The 15,901-nt window shown below is 38.6% G+C and overlaps 2 protein-coding genes across 7 annotated transcripts in view; one reads left to right on the top strand and one right to left on the bottom strand.

Annotated features, from left to right (window-relative positions):
* ARHGAP6 (Rho GTPase activating protein 6) overlaps positions 1–15,901 on the top strand; it is a 235,521-nt gene that overhangs the window by 140,791 nt on the left and 78,829 nt on the right. The window lies entirely within an intron of this gene.
* Positions 15,244–15,901, bottom strand: part of AMELX (amelogenin X-linked) — a gene marked incomplete at its 3' end in the record, with an annotated part of 29,756 nt that continues 29,098 nt past the window's right edge. The window contains exon 8 of the mRNA XM_081946833.1: positions 15,244–15,431. Within this exon, the coding sequence (XP_081802959.1) occupies positions 15,426–15,431 (6 nt within the window). The remainder of the gene's footprint in view (positions 15,432–15,901) is intronic.

The raw sequence follows: 15,901 nt of genomic DNA, 5'->3' as shown, positions 1-15,901 counted from the left end.
CTAGTCCCTTTGCAGAAAAACAGCCCCAAAGCATGATGTTGCCACCCCCGTGCTTCACAGTAGGTATGGTGTTCTTTGGATGCAACTCAGCATTCTCTCTCCTCCAAACACGACGAGTTGTGTTTCTACCAAACAGTTCTATTTTGGTTTCATCTGACCATATGACATTCTCCCAATCCTCTTCTGGATCATTCAAATGCTCTCTAGCAAACTTCAGATGGGCCCGGACATGGACTGACTTAAGCAGGGGGACACGTCTGGCACTGCAGGATCTGAGTCCCTGGCGGCGTAGTGTGTTACTGATGGTAGCCTTTGTTACGTTGGTCCCAGCTCTCTGCAGGTCATTCACTAGGTCCCCCCGTGTGATCCTGGGATTTTTGCTCACCGTTCTTGGGATCATTTTGAGCCCACGGGGTGAGATCTTGCGTGGAGCCCCAGATCGAGGGAGATTATCAGTGGTCTTGTATGTCTTCCATTTTCTAATTATTGCTCCCACAATTGATTTGTTCACACCAAGCTGCTTGCCTATTGCAGGTTGAGTCCTCCCAGCCTGGTGCAGGTCTACAATTTTGTTTCTGGTGTCCTTTGACAGCTCTTTGGTCTTCACCATAGTGGAGTTTGGAGTGTGACTGTTTGAGGTTGTGGACAGGTGTCTTTTATACTGATGACAAGTTCGAACGGGTGCCATTGATACAGGTAATGAGTGCAGGACAGAGGAGCCTCCTAAAGAAGAAGGTACAGGTCTGTGAGAGCCAGAAATCTTGCTTCTTTGTAGGTGACCAAATACTTATTTTCCACCATAATTTGCAAATAAATTATTTCCAAATCAGCCAATGTGATTGTTTGGTCTTTTTTTTACATTTTGTCTCTCACAGTTGAGGTCTACCTATGATGCCAATTACAGGCCTCTCTCATCTTTTTAAGTGGGAGAACTTGCACAATTGGTGGTTGACTAAATACTTTTTTGCCCCACTGTATATTGTATTGCCACATGCAAGCTGTATGCAGAAATATGTGTGTTTTCAAGTACTATCATTTTAAGATAATCATAGTATTCCATAGGTATGACTTGGCAGTATTTTCTATCCAAACCTGAATGAAACAAATATTCTCACAATTAGAAATTAAATTTAGAAATAATAAATTTATTGTTGATGTATAACAAGATAGGCTGCTAGGACAGTAATGGAATTTAACACTTATTCCCTTTGTGCGAAAAAAAACCTGGGAAGTTGATCTGGGAAAAATAAATATATCTGTGTTGCCCATAATGTGTTCTTAAGTCTTCCAAGGTCCTACTTGTGGTCATTGAAATCAAAAATACTTGCTGGCCTGTGTTAAAAAATAATACAGTATTAAAATCTCATCAAGCAATTGGGAAAAGTGACAGCAGCAGGGAATGTGTCAATTTTAATATTTAATATGGTACGTACCATGTTTCTCCAAAAAGATGACCCACCTTGAAAAGAAGCCCAATCACGTTTTTGTGCGAATGCAATCAAATTAAACCACACCCATAAAATTAGACCTAATTAGACCCCACCCACCCGGGGTTGCAAGGGTGGGGTAAGGTACACAGGTAAAAAATAAGCTGGGGAGGGATGGGGGGGTAGAGCTGCCCTACTTACCAGGCCTCGCACACCCCGACACATGCCTTGCCTTCTTCTGCGGCTACTTTTCTTGTCTTAGAGCTGTTTAAGAATGTGAAAGATTAGTGGAGTACAGGGTAATTTCATAACATGTGGTAAAAATATGATGATCACATACAGTTTTAAATGACATTTATTAGATTAATACAATCCAAATCCATGCCCAAGTAATTATTGGAAAAATAAGGAATAACATCATTTTCTATGTTCAGATGAAAAAATATATAGATATATAGCAAAATTATATATATATATATTACAATTTTGTGAAAAAATATGAAATATTGCTGGATTGTGATTTAGAAATCATATATCTTAATGTTATCTTCCTTTAAAATGCAAGGTCCAAATTGTATTATCCGGTTTTCCATAAATAAGCTATTTAATACATCCTGTGTATTGAGCCAGAAGTATTTAAAATCTTGTCCTTGAGTCCAGCGTAAGAAGTTATTATTTGGCTTGATATCAACAGATTTTTTTTTTATTAACAGGATATGGGCTTTTGCAGTGTATTGACTCCTGTATAAAATTTCTTAGTTGCTAATATATACAACTAATCTTTGCTAATTTGTATTTTTTCAAATTTTATTACAGCATTTCTTTTTTATTATTATTATAATATATTTTTTAATTTTCCTTCAAAATCTGTAGTGAACAGTACATTGTCTGGGTTTAAATTTACTTTATACAAAGTTTTGATAACAATGATGGTATTGTTTAAACATACCGGTACATAATAATACTCTTTCAGCTTACATTGTAATTATAATGCATTCTATTTTGTGGCAGAATATGAAATGGTGTTTTTCCCATTTCTACTTTCTGTGTCTTATTACTAGCCTCTGATATAACAATTCCCATCTTAAGAGATATTGTGTATCTATCCATCATCCCTTATTTTTTTATCTTTTAAGTCTCCATAATACCACGTTTTCCCAAAATTAGGACATGTGCTGATACTAAGCCCAATCGGACTTTTCAGAATATGGGCTAAAATAAGTCCTCCCAAAATAAGCCTCCCCAAAACTACTAAAACGACCCTGCTGGCCATGAACCTAACCTTGTCTAAGGAAGGCTACGGTGTTTTCCACGCTCCCCATGGCGGCCCTCTGGAGTTGGGCCAGGCCCAGGCGATCCACAGATTCTTCGGCTGCCTGGCCCGTGCGTGCACCACCAGACCCAACCACCGGTCTTGCACTTCGACAGTGGTTTCAGGCCTGAACCCAGCACCTCCTGCCTGCATGGCAGGTGCCTTCTTGGCTATTCAGGAGGCCAGTCACTACTCCTATTTAAATTTGTGGAGAGGTGGAGGTGCAGGCATGCATGAGGCAGCTGCCTTGGAGAGCCACCTGTTGCCCTGTCCTGGCTGCCAGGGACTTCATGCTGCCGGTGCCCGAGCATTTTCCACCACCGCCAGGCTCGGATCTCCAGGCAGCTCTGCAACAGCACCAGAATGCAGCGCTGATTATGAAGCAAATGGCGGCCGCCCGCAGCCAATCTCAGCGCCTCCATCCACCTCACGCTGCCAGCGGCCATGGCCATCATTATTCCACGCACCAGCACCCGGGTGAAGCCGCTTTCAAAGCGCAAGAATGTGCTTGGTTCCCGCCACCTCATCCTCCGGCAGGTAGTGGAGATTTGCTGTTCCAACCAGGAATGGGCAGGTTGCAGGAGCCTCCGCCCCATCCCATCCCCTCCCCCACCTGCCAACACCCAAATTGTGCCCCAGCACATATTACCTTTCCAGCTCCATCTCGTTTCTCGCCGTTGTGTCCAGGGAAACACTTTGTAAAAAAACTTCTCGCGAATTCGAGAAGTTTGAACTCACGATAAGGTTTTTCCCCCAATGTGTTTTCCTGGACACAACGGCGAGGAATGTGATGGAACTGGAAAGGTAAGACATCTGCCTTGCTTCTCACCCGCCTCACCTGTCACCTGCCAGAAAACAATACCCTCTCCCTCCGACAATAGGCCGAGGCCATTGTGTCCCTCTACATCTCTCGTGTTTAATCTAAATGTCTTCTCTGCCTCCACATCAGCCTCTTGCTCTCTGCTTTCTGAGATACTCTTCAGAACCTCTTTGGTCTCTGCTAAGGAATCTTTCTTTTTGCTCTCTTCTACATTTTGGCTTCTTAAAAATCATTTAACTGTTCTATTTTTACTGTCTCTTCTGTGTCTTTATTGACTTGTGTCATTTGTTGGCTTCTCTCTTCTCTTCTTCTGCTCCTTCTGAATGTTTCCTCTGTTTGAATTTTTTGGTCGTCATCTACAGTGTTTCCCCGAAAATAAATCAGGGTCTTATTTTCTTTTGCCCCACAAAATATGGCTTGGGCTTATTATAGAGGGAGGGATTATTATTTTCTGGGGCAGGTGAGAAGTGAGGTGCACCTTTTACCTTTCCAGCTCCGTCACGTTCCTCGCCATTGTATTCAGGGAAGCCGCTGGTAAAAAAAACCCTTCTTGCAAGTTCAATCAAACTTCTTGAAGTCGCGAGAAGGTTTTTTTTTTACCAGGGGCTTCCCTAGACACAATGGTGAGGAACGTGACAGACCTGGAAAGGTAAGAGGCTCGCCTCGCGGCCCAACACTACCCACCTCTGCCCAATGGTAAAGGCATCCTGTCTGGTTCCCTTTCTCGCCGTCCCTTTAGCAAGGGGTAGCAGGTGGGGGGGAGAAGCGAGGCGCACCTCTTACCTTTCCAGGTCCATTGCATTCCTCGTCCTTTCGTCCAGTGAATCCCCTTGTAAAATAAACCTCATGTTCAACTCGCTAGGTTTTTTTTTTACAAGGGGCTTCAATGGACAAAAGGGCGAGGAACGCAGTGGAGCTGTCAATCTCTGGTAGCGCTAGGATGCGTGTCTCCCTTCTCCCCCCCACCTGCCACCCCTCGCTAAAGGGACGGCAGAGAAGGGAACCAGGCAGGCTGCCTTTACCATTGGGGCGAGGTGGGCGGTGTTGGGCCGCGAGACGCGCCTCTTACCTTTCCAGGTCCATTGCGTTCCTCGCCCTTTCATCCAGTGAATCCCCTTGTAAAAAAACCTAGCGAGTTGAACTCATGACTCAGCTTTTTTACAAGGGGATTCACTGGACAAAAGGGTGAGGAACGCAACAGACCTGGAAAGGTAAGAGGATGCCTCGCTTCTCCTCCCCACCTGCCACCCCTCGCTAAAGGGACGAGGGGAAAGGGAACCAGGCAGGCTGCCTTTACCATTGGAGTGGGGTGGGTGGTGTTTTTTTGCGCGAGAAGGAACAGGCAGGAGGGAGTGATCACATTGCTGGCCTGCTGCTCTTTTTGCAGCGGGCTCTTTTTGCGTGGGAGGGAAGAGTGGGGGGTGGAAGCACTTTGCTTCGCCTGCTTCTGCTTTTGCCGCGAGCCCTCTTTTTGCCCCACAAGCCGTACCGGTAGGTGGTACAGTGGTAATGGCGGGAACTGGTTGTGCATGCGCTTAAATAGTTGGGACGGGCTTATTTTGGGGGGAGGGCTTATTATGGCGCATGCTCTGAAAAGCCCGATTGGGCTTATTAGCAGGGCATGTCTTATTTTCGGGGAAACACGGTATTAACATATGTTTGCAATTTCTTGATCTCCAATCCGTATTGTGCATCAGTTCCATCAACTCCCTATTATGCCTTATCATTGTTTCCTTGATATCTTGGAACATTAATAATATTTCCATTTGAAATGTATTCATTTCTACTTGTAACATTTTATTTTATTTAGTTGGCTAAGAGCTATTCAGTAATCCATCCATATCCCCATGTCCCAAGTTTTCAAGAATGTCAAAAAGTCAATGTTAAATGAATTTGCTCAGTCCCTGAACTGCTTCAATATTCCTAATGTTTGTAATTCTCAAAGTCTGCTGTTTTACTCCTTCTAAGTTATTTAAGTTTATAAGTCTTGTTTAATTTTTTTCTACCCTCCTTTCACCTCATGGAATATTCTATCAAATGGTAATTGTAATCTAGAATGGCCCAAATTTCCCCATGACTCATTAATTTACAGAATCAGGTATTCAGTTTCAAGGGCAATTCCTATTATTTGTAATCCACATTGGTTTCAAATTTCAAAAGGGTCACTCGTTATTCCTTAGCCGCCTCAGCCGCCCAAAAATAACAGATAGAGACAACGGAAAAAACAAAGAGATGGCCTGTTTACCTTTTACTTTTCTTCTTATCTCCTCCTATGACCCCTCCCCCCCAATTCTGTTTCAAGATCTTTCCCAGCCCAATATAGTATCTTCTTTGGCCAGTAGACAACAGAGCTCTAGATTTCAATACCAAAACAGGGCATTTCATTACCAAAATGTAATACTATATAAAGAAAATCTTTTTTCTTTATATAATTTATCCCAACAGTCAGACACTATTTCCAGCAAATTTAAGTCACTTTTCACAACATAACAAATTCCAGTTCAGTCTTTAAAAATGTCATATTCTTCCATTAGGATCATTTCTCTGTTGGGTCTATAGTTTGTGTTAATGTGTTAATTCGCCACTTTCTCCATGCTTCGGAGTCTTTCAAACATTCTTTTGTTTAAAGTGGATCTCTAATAAAAATAAATAAAAATTGTCTCAATGTTCCAATCCACTGTTCACGAATCACTCCACACGTTTCTTTCTTCGGTTGCCCCAACTTTGGTCAGCCATAATGGCTGTTTCTGTTCTTTGTTGGTTGGAAGGGTGCCTCAGATCCAGTGGAAGAGCCGCCACTGTTCCGCAATCAGCAAGGGATCCCGCCTTTCTTTGTCACCCCTCCAGGCTGACTTTGGCCCCTTAGGGCCCTCCAATGAAGAGGTATCAGTCAGGATTTTGCAGAGTGCCGCTATCCTGACCATGTCACCACAATGCCAAACCGGAAGTTCCCATTACAGCATTTCTTTAAGCTACACCATTGCAGTATTTGTTGCATTTTTTAAATTTATAAATAAATGTGATTGATATAAGCAAGACTATGCAAAGATGAAATTGGTTTTTTCAATAATAAAGCCTAATATTCAAAAAATAGGATTTATTATAATATATACATATATGTTAGATTGTAGCTGGATATTGTGAATCAATTAAATATCCTGGCATTGTTGATACATTGGCTTGAAACAAAATAGAAGTCTCCACTCCAAGGTTAGAACAAAACGGCCCTGCTCAAAATACTCTATTTTTGAAAACAAACATATTTAAATCATCTCAAGTATTTTGTTCCAATATCAAGACTAGGTTCTTGGAATTCCCCCACCACCACCCCCCAACCTTGCAGCAGGTTGGCTTGTTTCAAGGTGCTTTTCTTTAATTTTAAAACTCAAAAATGCTGCTACTAAAAATGTCAAGTTTTGGTTCTAATATCAGAAAAGAAAGTGCAATTTTATCCTACTCAACATAAAATGCTTGGAATATATGCGTTTTTTTCCCCAGCTTGATACATTCAAAAATGTTATCTTGAGCTTGAAACATTTTCCATGCCACTAGAATCTATTAGAAATAAAGAAAGTATTATTATCATAAAGAGCTTACCCTCAGGAACTATGTTCTAATGTGGCCTAGCATCTTCTTTTTTCTTATGGGCCTTAAGACACATTACCACTTCTCTAAACAATTGGTTCCATTGTTGAAACTCCATTAACCCTTAAAGAAATTTTCCTTGAAGTAATTTCTATTGTTACTTTCTGGTTTACATGATAGTCAACAATTGTGATCTTTGTGTAAACCTTTCAGGTTATTTTTAAAGGATTATGTTTTCTCAGTCTTTCCTGTGCGAGATATTATGAATATTCATATGGGTCTACCAACAATGCTTTTATCTAACTTCCCTATAGTCAACGGATTAAAAGTGAATGTTGGTTCTTGGGAAATGACATCATTAATAAAGATTGGTAGATCATGACCTTCAACCATGGAAAGGTTTCTAAGCAGAGATGAGATGTACCTTAGAGCAGAGAAAGATGTGTTTGGCAAAAATCATTTTTGGAGAGTGTTAAACAGAATTAAAAGGAGAATAAATACAAATATACAATTGGATAGGGAAGTGCTGTGTTTTAATAACAGGAACACATATAATAATCGAATTCAGGAAGGGATATAGGGAAATCATCAACATTAACATGGATATCAGTAAGCAGTGGCATCCCAAGTTTCAGTGTTGAAATATCAGAGATCAGAATACGGGAAGCAGGGGGAAGGAAAAGGGTTGACGGTTCATCAGCAGAATCTTTTATTTCTCAAGAATAAACACAGAATATAAACAGGTAGTTCTTGACTTAACAACAGTTTGCTTACTGACCCATCAAAGTTACAACAGCACTGAAAAAGTAACGTGACCATTTTTCACACTTATGACCATTGCAGCATCCTCATGGTCACATGATTTACATTCAGATGCTTGACAATTGGTTCATATTTATGATGGTTGCACTGTCCTGAGGTCACCGAGTGATCAACTTTTATAACTTTCTGACAAACGTAGTCCATATGGAAACCAGATTCACTTAACAACCATGTTACTAATTTAAGGACTGCACTGATTCACTTAACAATGTGGCAAGAAAAGTTGTAAAATGGGGCAAAACTCACTTAACAAATTTATCTCTTAGCAACCTAAATATTGGGATCAATTGTGGTTATAAGTTGAGGACTACCTATATGCTGTAGGTAATGGAAATTTCTTCAGTCCTTCATGCATTCAAGCGTGAGCAAGCAATTGGATAAGAATATGAATGGACAAGAAGCCTGGAAAGAGGAAAAAATACCTTTCCTGCTACCTAACCTGTTCTAGTTCTAATAAACAGAGGAGCATACTATCATTTACAGTGGCACCATTCCTTCCTTCTTGGTCAGTTGTAGTCGGTGTTGACAGTAGGAATAGTTTGCCCTCTCAGCCCCTCTTTTGTGGGATGGCACACTCTCCCTCTTATTTAATATATATCCAAAGCCATTGGTTGAAGCAATCTGTTGGTTCATAGTTAAGTATCATCAATATGCTGATGTTACCCAATTGTATCTTTACACAAAATTCCTGCTCAAAGGGAAGGTGGCAGATATGTTGAAGCAGGCCTTTACACAACTTAACCTTGTTTACCTGTGACATACCTTCCTGGAGCAAGAGGCTGTTCAGTCACTAATGCCTTAGTCATGACTTGTGACTTAATGTGTTCTGCATGGGGCTGTCCCTAAAGACAACTGGAAAGCTTCAAGTGGTCCTGAATATAACAGTATGTGATGGGAATGTTTCAATGTGCCAGTGTGCTGCTGGATGCAAATCAAGGTGCTGGTTATCTCATATAATACCCCATTCATGGCATATTTACCATTTCACTCCAGTTCCACCAAAGGTCATCAACAAATGTAGTTAATGCTGTCTCGGTACTGAAATGGGGTTATATAATACATGTACTCTAGGTTTTGACCACTAGTTACAGTAATGGAACAGCAAAACCTTGATCCTTTATTAGTATAATATTAAAGTGTTAATGTTATTTGATGGTATATTTTGTTGATGATTATAATTGGGCAGCATTAGAATTGTTTGATAAGAAATGTTACAAGGTATATCATTTGTGGAACTTCATTGCATACCAGAATGATTATTATTTGCACCTGAAGTTGTCCACAGTATTCCAAGCATAGTATTCCATGCAATTTTAGCTTTAGGTTTAGATTTAGATGTAATTGAAATCAGAAAATATGATTTCTGAGATTTAAAACTGCACAAGTGATCCAAGGTAAACTTGTCTTTATATAACAACAGATACAGATTTGTGGTTTTCCTTATCTTTTAAGGAAGATAAAATCTCAGCTTTCCATTTCTGGTGTTTTATTTATTCTTTTTAATATATTTTTATTCCACCTGTTAAGTCCTCAAAATCTAGTAACATGGAACTAGAATATTTATTGAAGTACATAGTTTTGTGTCTTCATTTGTATAGGTTTATTTCAGATCAGTGTAAAATATTTTTTTAGAATTCATGTATATTTCTATGATTAATTTGACAGATCTTGAAATAATCATGTATATGAATTTTACATATATTGTTTTTCCGTTCATCTTACAGCCCTTCTATACAAAATACACTGATTTCGTTTATTCGTTATGCATATGCAGTATATGTCTGTGTTTTGCTATTCCTTTTCTGATTATAAATTACTTAAAAACTGTGTGATTTTTATCATAATTATTTACCTGACCTTAGTTACTATACATAACAGCTGGAGGTTGTTTTAATAAAACAAGCATAAAAATGGTGCAGTTCTGCAACTATCCAATGCTTTTGGTCAGTTATTTATGTGTGGGAAACATGACATGCTTCTGATCGGATAGTGGGAACGTTTTCTGTGTCCTTGAGTCATTTATGAGGAATGTTAAGATTTAAGTACCAGATGATTTCTGTCACTGCTACAGTCATGAAAATCATTTGCTTTTGAATTTAACACATACTTAAATAAAAAAGCCAGATATTTATAATGTGAATAGAAAGGCTGGATTAAATTAAAAAAATAAATAAATTAGTTCCAGCAGTTCTACATTCTAATTATTAAATTGATCTCTGGTTGTACTGCTTAGTTTAGCTAACATGGAGTAGTTCACTGTTGTAGATAATTTTAATACTTGCACATTGTCATGACCAGTTATTAAAATTCTTCATTTACACAGCTTTAATTTTGCTTAGGTATAAAATAGAATTTGTTCTGTACTATAATCATCAACATCTTAACTTGGAAGTAAATTGCGCTAAATTAGGGTCACTGTCAAATATGTAGCAATACTAACTATATCCTACAGTTTTAATTTATAAGTATAAATCAGCTCTCAGTGATATCAGTGATGTTTTAAATATATCTAAACATTAAAAAGTGCTACAGCCAATCCAGAAATATTGCCTCTGATTTATAAGAAGTTGTGGCACTTCAGAGATGTAATTAATTCAGATGGCCACATTCATTACAATAAATGCACTGCAATAAGCTCATCAGCAGGCTAAGAAAAATAGCTTTGTTTGTTGTTGTTTTTATTTGTGTGTATATGTATATCTAATCTCTGTTATTTTTATAAATAACTCAAGACCATGAACATACCTAATAAGTGTTTCATTTTATGTGTATAATATTTTTCTTTATATGAAATAATATATTTATTGGAGATATATGCTCAATTGTTGTGGTAAGTTGACGACTACCTATGCTACTCCTAAATATCTTGTTATAATAATTGTAATTGTATGTGTATACCAAGGGTGGGTTGCTGTCAGTTTTACTACTGGTTCACAACTCGCACATGCGCCAGATGCGTGCATGTGTGCTGTTCAATGTGAATTTTTCTTCGGGCATGCGCAGAACAATTTACAGTGAACTGTGCATGCGCAGTCACTAATAACCAAAATGGCGGCAGCCCAGCAGCAAGGGAACTGGTTTGGGGGTGTGGCAGGCCTGGGTTGCTGCGACCCAGGCCTGAATTCCACTACCAGTTTGGCCGAACTGAGCTGAACCATGAGCAACCCACCTCTGGTGTATACACAAAGAGAGTACTTTGGATTTATAGCAAAAGTATTACAGGGATCTCATATGTCAGGCCAAAGCCCAGAGAGCAGACAGTGAGATCCAATCGAGTTCAGTCTTTTATTTCCTTGCATATAACGATTGGTGCATTATAAGGCAGCGATTTTTGAATTAAAGTAGCTCAAATGGGCTAATTTAAAGAATTTGTCCAACTCCATTACTCCTGTGAGATTGAGGTTTGAACTCAGCATGTTGTTGCCCAGGCCAGTTGCATTGGCAATGTTATGACCACTTTAGCAACACTGTGCCGCCCCGTGATCCATGATTTTGATACTCTCTGCTAGCTTCTCAGAGTCAACCAAGAAGCCAGCAGCAAGTTAGATTCAATTTCTATTGCTGCTTTTTTTGCCCACACATGGTCATTCTATTTATCGGTTTAGGTAAAGAAATATCTCTGAAACAGTAACCCAATGACTCATGGATTGTCTGATTATTTATTAAATTTGTGTGCATTGACTACTTGTGTGACGCAATAGTCAGACAAATAGTGTCTTTAACCGTAAATAATAACTTGAGTGATAATTTGCAGAAAACTATACTAGATAGGTTGTTGCCTGAGTCACCCAGGATCATGCTAGATGTTGGTGTTCCAGGACATCTGGTGACAAATGTGCAGTAGGACTGAGGTCGGTTGCTGAGCAACCAAGGCCAGCAGTTGCAGCATTACTGGAAGAAAAGTTGCTTACTGGACAGATGTGCCACTCTTATCACAGGCAGGGGAAAAATAGTGCAAACTGAAGAAATAAATATGCCATATAGCTGGGATGGCGAACCTATGGCACGCGTGCCACAGGTGGCACACGGAGCCATTTGTCAGGACATGCAAGGTGTTCAACCTTTTTTAAAGCCATTTTTCACCCTTCCCAGGTTCCAGAGGCTTTATAGGACCCTGGGGAGGGTGAAAAGAGCCTCTCCTGCCCTCCCCGGAGGCCTTCTGGAGGCTTCAGGAGCTTCCCAGAAGCCTCCGGAGCGCAAAAAAAACGCCCCTATGGGCAAACCGGAAGTTTAGGAACAGACTTCCGGTTTGCTTGTAGGGTCCTTTTTAGTCCTCCGGAGGCTTCAGGGAAGCCTTCTAAAGGGCACCGGGGGGGATGGGGGAGGCTCTTTTCACCCTCCCCAGGCTCCTATAAAGCCTCTGAGGAGAGCAAACAAAGCATGCAAAAATTGGGGGGAGCACCTCTCATGCGCGCACGCACAATCCCCTGCGTTCCCCCCTTATGGCACGCGAGCCAAAAAAGGTTCACCATCGCTGCCATACATAAACAAAATCAAGAGTCTTGATGAAGAAGATGACTACAAATATTTAAGCATCTTTCAAACTGAGATGAAGCACATTGAAGTGAATACATCATGAGACTGAAGAAGATCTTAGTCGAAACTCAGTGGAGGAAGTACTGTCAAAGCAGCTAACTACAAATAATGGCATGATAACAACAATGATGCATTGGAACATCTACAAGAAATACCATTTGCCTGCAAGCAAGAACTGGTGCGACTACAAAATAAATAAATAAATAAAGTAATAAAAAATGAAGAAGCTGAAGTGCTTTGGGAGTTTAGAATTCAAATACACAAGTATCTGCCACAATAACCCAGAATCCCGGGTTTGAATCACAAAACGGTATTAACTAACAAGAGCTAAATAGCTTGAAATAGATCTATACAAGTCTCCCTTTATTTCTTTGTCAGTAAATATAAAGATTTAACACAAAAATAGTTTGTCATGAAAACAACTGCTTCCAAAAGCTCCTGGCTTAGGGATTGCTCCATCCCATATTTGGGTAGAAAAGGTTGCCCTGATAAAAAACACATAACACCTCAGACTTAACAATTGTCAATAAGAAAGACAAAAAAGTCTGCATAGTGAATGTCGTAGTACCTGGGGAAAATAGAAGAAAAGAGAGAGAATCAGAGAAAATCTGGTTTTCTCTGATGATGAAAAGTGATGCAAAGTTAAACAGAAACAGCTAAACCCAGTGAAATATCTATTGACAAAACTACAATAAAGGAGCAGTTTGTATTTGCAATACCCCCAGTCCTTCACACTTTCAGATAATATTTTAAGTCATTTCCTGAAAAAAGAGGAAAATAGGTCCCCGATGCACAAAGAACTTTGAACATCCTGCTGCTTTCATTAAAAGGTTGGGGAGTTTCCCCTGTAAAACTCTTCAATGATCAGCACTTGATGGTAATCCTAAAATTGTGGAATGTAATTGTGGAAAGTACTCTGAAGACTTTCTTTTGGTTCCTTTGAATGCATAGCATAAGTAGAATAATATAAATTACAGACAGGGCTTTAATTCTAGCAGAGCAGTTTTTCCATTGAAGCCTGAAACCATCCCCAGTGGAAACAAATGCTCTACATATTTCCATTAGAGGAAATTACCACTAGAGATTCTTGACTTGTAGGGAAAGATTCTCTCTTTCAGTGTATTTTTTCAACAACATCTAACAATCATGAGGAATTGGGCATGGACTATGTTTTATTGTCCTTTATCTTTTTCCTTATCTTATAATCACTGGGCTTTTTTTGTTGTTGTTGTTTATCTCTTGTGCTTTGATTGCATTGCATCACTTTCGACTGCTACTTCTCAAGTCTCTGTGAGGATCCATGAGTTCAAAGAGTGTCTTTTCAAATCTGTTTTAATTTTGGAGACATGATACCAACCAAATTGACTTTAGGCCAATCACTGTTTTTAAGCTGCATCCACCTCACAGACTTGTACATAAATATTGGCTAATTTTTCTCTTGGAAGAACTTAGATCAATACTCACTTTAGCTAAGTGTCAACATGGATGAAAGGTCTTCAAACTTTTACATTGTGGCCCCAGAGCTGTGCTGGTCTTTAGATATGGGAAGTTATCTGGATACCACAACTCAATCTAAAACAGAAGTTAATGTCCCCCTGGAAGCAAGTAGACTAGATTTTTTTTCATGATCTCCTTTTATATCTTAAACAACATATTAAGTAAAATACTAAAGCATATCGCGTGATGCCTTTCCTTTCTCACTTGATACTATCTAAGAACAGATTCCAGATAATATTTTTTTTTTAAAGTTCACATGCTGACAGAAACACTCCAGACATTCTTAGTTTATGAGGTCAGGTGTTTTGGGGGTAGGATGGCTGTAGGTTTGTCTTAAACATTCTTGAGGTATTTCTTTCTTTGAATTATGAAGAAACTCATCTGTGATTTGAATCAGACTTATATGGTTATTTTTCATTAGCATTTTTCTGCATTAATGTGTGGCGGTGTTGATTAGGTTAACTTTTAGGAACAATGTTATTTTAAACTTCTTGGAAGGAGATCTGCTTTTTTCCATCAGCAAAAGGAAGATTTCTGGCTTGCAATCAATTGTTGCTTCATAATTAATCATCACTCCCCACTCTTTACCTAGGGTTCTAAAATAAAATATGGCTAGGAGGTGAACTTCTACCAAATGTTTTACAAATCTATTCATTTTAAAATTCATTTAGAGTGTATTAATGAAACTAGTATTGCAAGTGCAATATTTCTATTAGAATAATATTTAGTTTGCAATTAACAACTAAAGTGACTCATAATTGCTGGTTTAAAAGTGGTTAGCAAAACTAATGTAATTTAACAGATAGGAAACTGTAAAATGGTGAAAATTGTGTGCTTGGTATTCTGCAGTTTAACAAGACAATGTTAATCTAACAGTTTTCACAATAATCATGTTTTGACTTTGATTTTTAATTTCATTTCATCTTTCTGTCTTTTAACACATGCAAACTATATTTTTGTAATCTTTTAGGCAATAAATCCCAATTATATATTTTTGGACTTGAAACAACACATTGGCTTTGTGCCTGATATTAAACAATATGATTCTTTATATTACTGAATCATTTTTAATGTGTTTATATGTTATTTATTAAGAATAATGAGTATATAATTTTTTTTATAAGCCATATAAACAACAGCACTGTTTCCCCCTTTGACAGAAGAGACAATCTTGCGCTATAATGATGCTATAGTACTTTATTGGTTATACTTCAAAAATCATACTTCCACAATTACTGATTTGAACAATTTTTGTTTTCTTGTTTATCTGCTTCTATCTATAATTCTATAAATCTGGATTAATGGAAACTTATTACTGACTGCAGAAAAACTCTGGACTCTTGAGAGCATGTAACAGTATCTAAAGTATTGCTTTGCTTGCACTATTCTGGTATCTTCAATTCTTTAATCCTGATATCTTCATTCTTTAATCCTAGAAAAAGAAAGAACGAGATGACAAAATTAAAATCTGATTCTTAGTTATGAGAACCTTCACTATGATAATTGGGATTGCCAGTTTTCGTTTTTTAAAATAAAAGTCATAAACCATGTTCAAAGTGGCATGAGTTACAGGGTGTCTAGTCGTACTGTTTATAAAGCAACAAAACCTTGGAAACAGATACAGTTTTATACAAATTCAAAGATAGAGTTGCGTCATGGAAGTTATTTTCCTCTGAAGTGAACTAAATGACATAGAACTATTTTATAGCATTTCTTTCATTTCTTGGCATCATTCAAACAATAATAATGCCTGGAAATCAATTGAGTTGATAAATAGAAATGTTGAATGTTATATAAATAACCGTTGCAGGTTTTTGGTTTTTTTGCTGAACCAGTTATGATACGGAATCCAGAAAAGATTACAGGTAGCTACAGGTAGTCTTCACTTAATACCCGGTCTCT

This window comes from Natrix helvetica (genome assembly GCF_964273705.1).
Source record: "Natrix helvetica genome assembly, chromosome: 3".
Taxonomy (NCBI): Eukaryota; Metazoa; Chordata; class Lepidosauria; order Squamata; family Natricidae; genus Natrix; species Natrix helvetica.
The sequence above is the reverse complement of the archived record's forward strand: the minus strand, read 5'-3'. Positions and strand labels throughout refer to the sequence as shown.